The sequence below is a fragment of the Priapulus caudatus genome, unplaced genomic scaffold (assembly GCF_000485595.1).
Source record: "Priapulus caudatus unplaced genomic scaffold, Priapulus_caudatus-5.0.1 Scaffold133, whole genome shotgun sequence".
Taxonomy (NCBI): Eukaryota; Metazoa; Priapulida; class Priapulimorpha; order Priapulimorphida; family Priapulidae; genus Priapulus; species Priapulus caudatus.
In genome coordinates, this window is record NW_014577194.1 from 346,176 (window position 1) to 353,033 (window position 6,858).

At 43.5% G+C, this 6,858-nt stretch overlaps 1 protein-coding gene across 1 annotated transcript in view; it reads left to right on the plus strand.

Moving 5' to 3' along the window:
* Nucleotides 1-6,858, plus strand: part of LOC106805915 (cyclin-dependent kinase 14-like) — a 59,919-nt gene that overhangs the window by 43,891 nt on the left and 9,170 nt on the right. Inside the window, exon 3 of the mRNA XM_014807686.1 lies at nucleotides 6,415-6,635. Within this exon, the coding sequence (XP_014663172.1) occupies nucleotides 6,415-6,635 (221 nt within the window). The remainder of the gene's footprint in view (nucleotides 1-6,414; nucleotides 6,636-6,858) is intronic.

Below are 6,858 nucleotides of genomic sequence, written 5' to 3' on the forward strand. Positions count from 1 at the left end.
GGCCGAGTGCATACCTCGCGCGAGCGTGTAACATGTATACATGTGTATAACAGCTGGCTCGCTGCTGGCTGCTGCTGACTGGACGCCCTAAGGCAAGCTGCTGCTGACTGGACGCCCTAAGGCGAGCTGGTGCTGAATCGATCGCGCCAACGCGTGTAACATGTATACAGTGTATAACAGCTGGCTCGCTGCTGGCTACACACACACACGAACACACACACGAGAGCGATCACATTACCTCCCTGCAACTCCGTTGCGCGGAGGTAATAATACTGCAAGCGATGACACACACACACACATGAATACACACACACACGCACGCACGCACGCACGCACGCACACACGCAAACATAGACACACAGACACGCACGCACGCACGCCACGCACGCACACACACACACACACACACACACACACACACACATACATATGGACACACACAAGCGCGCACACGCACACACATACACAATGCCATTACACACACGCACACACGACAAAATACTTTGTTACGCAAGACCTGGGGCCCGTTGTCAGAAACAAATTAGTCTTAACATTAACCTTAACATTAACTTTTTCTCTTAAAGCGTGCCAGAAACTTCGTAAGTTAAGAGAATTAAAAATTCTCGTAACTTTTCTCTTAACTTAAGAGATCCTAGACCCTCCCTTAACTTTAATATTAAGATGAAAATAACACATTTAGACTAAGAATTACAATCTTAGTGATATTATATTTTATATTAATGAGTAATATCATGTTTTTTTCGAAAAAACACGTCAAAACATTAATTATCTACCGATCGTGAAGCAAACAAAAGTGTCAAAACATTTACAAATGCCGTATGCATTTGTTCTCTTGTTTTAAATACTTTTACCCCTGGACGGTAATGCTATCCCACGGGCGTGGAGGGAGGTGACCGCAATGTGCAGCACTAGTGTTGGGATAGTGTTAGGATTAGGGTTAGGGTCAGGGTTAGGGTTAGGGTTAGGGTTAGGATTAGGGTTAGGTTAGATTAGGGTTAGGTTAGGGTTAGGGTTAGGGTTAGGATTAGGTTAGGGTTAGGGTTTTTGCATCATGATATCTGTCCCACACCATAGATAAATTTTTGTGGATCACAATGCCTATAATAAGCGCGGCGACACATATATATTTAGTGTGAGTGTTGTTTGTTGGCGGTGTTGGAGTGAGGGTTACCGTTAGGTTAACGTTTTGAACGTCATCGTCAACGTCTCCCTTTGAGTTCCCTCTGTCTAGTTTCGAAAGTGTTCTACCATTCGTTATGCTACGTGATGCTAGTCACTCCACGTACATGCATGTATGCTTTACACATTAGCTTCTGATATTGGCATGAATAGAACTCATGGACTCCTGATATTACTCGACCAGTTCTGTCGCGTGACATATATATTATCCATCTCGGCTGCTTGCTTGCTCGGCTATGTATTTAATTGTTCGCGTCTTAAGTCGTCATGTATGCGTAATTGGCATTGCACAGAGGACAGCGCCATGCTATGTGTGTTCTGCCAGTGGACGTGAAGCCTAATCGTCTCTCTATACACGGCAGCCCGCCGAGTTTCGTTCCTTGCGTCCGCGTTATCCGATAATTATATTGATGGATGCATGGATAGACGGACGGGCGGAAGGACGGGCGGACGGACGGACGGACGGACGGACGGACGGACGGACGGACGGACGGACGGACGGACGGACGGACGGACGGATGGATGGATGGGTGGATGGGTGCGGGTCGTGTGTTTGTGTTGCGTGTGTTGGTGCCTGCGTGCGTGCATCATGTGTGGTGTAAGTTCGTTAGAGAACCTAGATGCATGTATGTGTCTTACCAGTCACACTAGGCTCTGTATAGCTCAACCAGAGTACAGCGCGGGTATCGGCGTGCATGCGTGTTGAGTCTGGAAGAGAGTGTATGATGAGAGATGTTTTAATTTATTTATTGCGGGGTTGTACGCTGCGTCACTAAGTGATGATTAACAGTATACAGGAACTGTGGTTGAATGTGACCATACACGTCATTCGTATATGAACTGGCAGCGTAACAGATTTGCTGGTTCCCGTAGCTCCATGCACGCATTATAGTTTCATAAAGTAAAAGACTAGCCGTGTCAGAGAGAGGGGGCGGGAGGGTGGTCGGGAAGAAGGAAGGGAGGGAGGCGGAGAACCCTATGCGAGAGAGACACAGAGAGAGAGAGAGAGAGAGAGAGAGAGAGAAAGCGAGAGAGGGAGCGGGAGAGGGAGAGAGAAAGAAAGGGAGACATATTGATACATTTACCAGCTCTGCTCTCGTACTGTAGAATGGAGATTTCATGCAGATACATTTACATGGATTCAGGACAGACATATCTCGACTTTCGTTTCTCGGCACTGTGTCATTCGACTGTGACATAGTCAAGACCTATTAGTATTCCCTATAGTTACCAGTTCTATAGTTACTAAATCTCATGCGTGGTTTACATGCTGATAGGAAACCCTATACCATGATGGATAGTTTAAAGTAATTAAAGTAATTAAATTAATTAGTTGTAAAACTCTGCACATTACTTGATTTGGTTTCATGTTGTTTGTAACTGCGTATAGATAAAGCGCCCCTTGCACTACCCAACACACACGAATCTCTTATACTCGTATATAGCGGTTTTAAAAGATATTGTCGAAAACGCACTATTGTCTCTAACATTCTGACCGCCCTCCCTAATTTATACACGTATCTTGTCCGGTTGAATGCCTCCTATAACTTCTAACAAATGTCTGGTGGAGGACTTATCGGAATCAGCAATGTGAAGGCTTTCTGAGATGTTTATCACGGTCGTGCCTGAGTGACTGACTATTTAAAAATATACGTAATGGTGGTGCAATGGCATCGACACATTCTCACCACTGTATTTCTTTATCAAGAGTCGATAATATACGATTTTGTTCGTCTATTACCTATTCTTGATTTTATCTAGACTTATTATTGTATTTATAGCAGGGAACGGAAGTGGGCATTCACTAGTAGGCAAGCAATATCATCAGTGTCACAGGTGTTCAATTGACTCTGACATGCGATTCAGTCATCAAACGCAGAGGAAAGGCTTTCTTTATCGCCGTCACTACATTAAAAGCGGTACAAACCTACCACACCTGCCCTATTATTGGCAGTAGGGATTCAGCAAAGGAAATTGGTTTTTTTGCGCAGTTGGCAATGTGGTATTTTTATCAATACAATGTACTTCATCCATCTCTGGCACGAAAGCTTGAATTTTCCTATAACGTGGCTTCGGTTTTTAGACGCTAGTTTTTTTAGTTACTTATTTGGCGAAAATGGATGAGATTTATTTAAATATTTTCGTGGCTGCCTTGTATGTATGGATAGATAATACAAGGCAAAGGTATTATAGTCTGGCATAAGCCATGGATCAACCTAGGAACAAGAGCGTATAAAGAAGGAGAGCGTACAACGGTGAAATGGTGAAACCATGTTGCAGTATTAGTCGAATTAAGAAACTTTGCCCGTTTTATTTTGACGATTCTTTTTATTTTGTGTCGCTGTTGCGTTCTCTCGTATGAACGCCGGGGGATTATTTTGTTGACATTGGTTCGGTGTCGTGGCCGTGGTTATTGTTTCTATAGTAACCAACTCCTAAGCTTTTTTCGGGCACACGTTTACATCCAAACGCGATGAGCGTTGCGTTTATTTCCTAAGCTGGCAAATCATCGTATCAAACTTTTGGATCGATCGCCTCTCACACAAGCTCGCATAGCAGCAAAATCAACATTGACATTCATTAGATTGGATTTTATTTTACCTAACTGCCTATCGTCACACTGCTCAGCAACGGTCATGTCGGACCAGTAATAAAGTTATTATTTTTTATCTCTTGACTTATTGTTTTCATACACTTCAACCAACTGAACCCCAACCAACGACTATGAGACGACAGCAATTGAAAATGCATAAACATTATGGTGGAATATACAAGGGAGCAAGCTATAGCACACTGAAATGTTATAGCGCTACGTTTTACTGATACATCTTAGCAAGAGCGTATAAAAAAGGAGAGCGTACAACGGTGAAATGCTGAAACCATGTTGCAGTATTAGTCGAATTAATAAACTTTCCCCGTTTCATTTTGACGCTTCTTTGCGATATTATTGATCAGCTGTCCTACCTTGTTAATATAAAACAAACCGCTTGTTCCTACGATGCTCCTACGCTGATAATGAGCGGTGAAAATCTGGTATTTTCGCCGAAACCCGACTCGAGATCAGTGTTTACTGCGACTGTCTCTCGCTTTGTGGCCAGTTTATTGCTTCCGGTCGCCGCTGTGTAGCGTCATCGTAGCGCTGCCTCACGTCAGTACTACAGAGATTACTATACATCCAGCGTGAGGTGGGCACAGGTGGGGGTCATCACTTTGGCAATCAATAACAGACGTCATTCATTCCATTTGTCAATCATTGACGGAAACACGCGAGGTTTCCCGAAGTTATCGTAGGGACATGCGGTTTGTTTTATATTAACAAGGTAGGACAGCTGATCAATAATACTGCAAAGAAGCGTCAAAATGAAACGGGGAAAGTTTAATTCGACTAATACTGCAACATGGTTTCAGCATTTCACCGTTGTACGCGCTCCTTTTTTATACGCTCTTGCTAAGATGTATCAGTAAAACGTAGCGCTATAACATTTCAGTGTGCTATAGCTTGCTCCCTTGTATATTCCACCATAATGTTTATGCATTTTCAATTGCTGTCGTCTCATAGTCGTTGGTTGGGGTTCAGTTGGTTGAAGTGTATGAAAACAATAAGTCAAGAGATAAAAAATAATAACTTTATTACTGGTCCGACATGACCGTTGCTGAGCAGTGTGACGATAGGCAGTTGGGTAAAATAAAATCCAATCTAATGAATGTCAATGTTGATTGTGTGAGAGGCGATCGATCCAAAAGTTTGATACGATGATTTGCCAGCTTAGGAAATAAACGCAACGCTCATCGCGTTTGGATGTAAACGTGTACCCAAAAGAAGCTTAGGAGTTGGTTACTATGGCGACAATAACCACGACCACGACACCGAAGCAATGTCAACAAAATAATTCCACGGCGTTCATACGAGACAACGCAACAGCGACACAAAATAAAAACACAAAGCACAAACGACACAAAGGAAAAAAAACTAGTCGTTCAATCGACCTTTTTTATTTGATACAATTATATGCGCTGGTGCCTCTGTCGCACCGCCGCCGCCGCCGCCGCCGCCGCCCGCCGCCGCTGTACCCTATGTAACTTTTTATTCCCCCGGGGATATTCAAGTGCGACACACAGTGAGCAAACGATGTCATAAAATGTCAATATTTTCACAATTACCACATCCTTGTCTGAACAACCACATCAGTCAGATCCAGTCGTAGCTAATTGATATAAATTAGGAACACAGCGGCTGTTATGTTTGCATGAGGTTATTTTGGTTGGTTCGTTATCAGTTATATACGACAGCGCACACTGCATGTCGTAAAAAAGAAGGGGAAAGGATAATATTCTCTACATGGTAAACGACTGATCTGAGACAGTATAACTAAAGAGGTTGTTCAGTCTGTAGCTCCTTTAGAAACAACATCGTACCGCCACCATTTTTTGCGTGGTTTAAATGTTCTTGCCGTTTACTTTGACCACTTGTGTGTGTGCCACGCACGAGTGCATTGACGCGTGTACATGTGCACGAGACACGTGTGTCGCTACTACTTACGTACTGCTAATTAAAGGATGTAGTGTTTAGCGTAATTAGATGGTTAATTTCTAGCCACAACTTTCCGATAACCGCGGCGATTGCTTGCGTCGCGAGTCGACACTGAATTCTAATTAGCGATGGAGGTAACGCGGCGTGCACGCAGCTCGTGCGTGAACCGCACGCACAGAAATTACATAGAATATTTACTTTCGTGGCTCAAAGAAAACTGTTCCTACAGCGTGCATAGCAGCGAAAATCTGCATCGTCATCAACCTAACTCTAACCCTAACCCTAATTCTCTCTAATCCTAACCCTAACCCTAACTTTAACCCTCGCCCTAACCCTAAGCCTAATTCTAACCCCAACCTTATCCATAACCCTAGCCATAACTTTAATCCCCGAATTCTAAACCCTAACTGTAATCCTAAAATCACACCCGGGGCCCTAAAGTAGGATTGAACCTAATTAGGTTCCTAATTAGGAATCTAAATGGAGTTTAATTCGGTTCCAGCTAGAGACCTATCACAGAGAAGGTCTTTGTTTGCAGTGTTATTATTATTATTATTGTTATTATTATTATTATTATTGTTGTTTTTGTTGTTGTTACTGTCATCATATTCATAGTCATCATTCATTATTATTATTATTAATAGTATTTATCCTTATTATTGTTTTATTGTCTCTGCTTGTAGCTGTGATCAAGGATGAGCCAGCCCAGGAGATGAACGGGGAGACGGATGGTCGGCCGTGTGGCGGGCAGCGGTCGAGTGCAGCGAGCCTTGAGAGTCGCTCGCTGTCCTGTCTCGTCACCTACCAGACGAACGGTGTCGAACACAACCACGACGCGCTCTCGCGCTCACACAACGAGGTACGGCTCGCGCTCCGTACACGTAGTGAATCACGATCGAGTCCGGTTGGTCGCGAATTTATATAATATATATCTTTGGTCGGAATAAATATACGAATCGGTTGGTGCGGTCGTGCTTTGTATTCTCTCTCTCTCTCTCTCTCTCTCTCTCTCTATCTCTATCTCTCTCTCTCTCTCTCTCTCTCTCTCTCTCTTTCTCTTTCTCTCTCTCTCTCTCTCTCTCTCTCTCTCTCTCTCTCTCTCTCTCTCTCTCTCTCTCTCTCTCTCT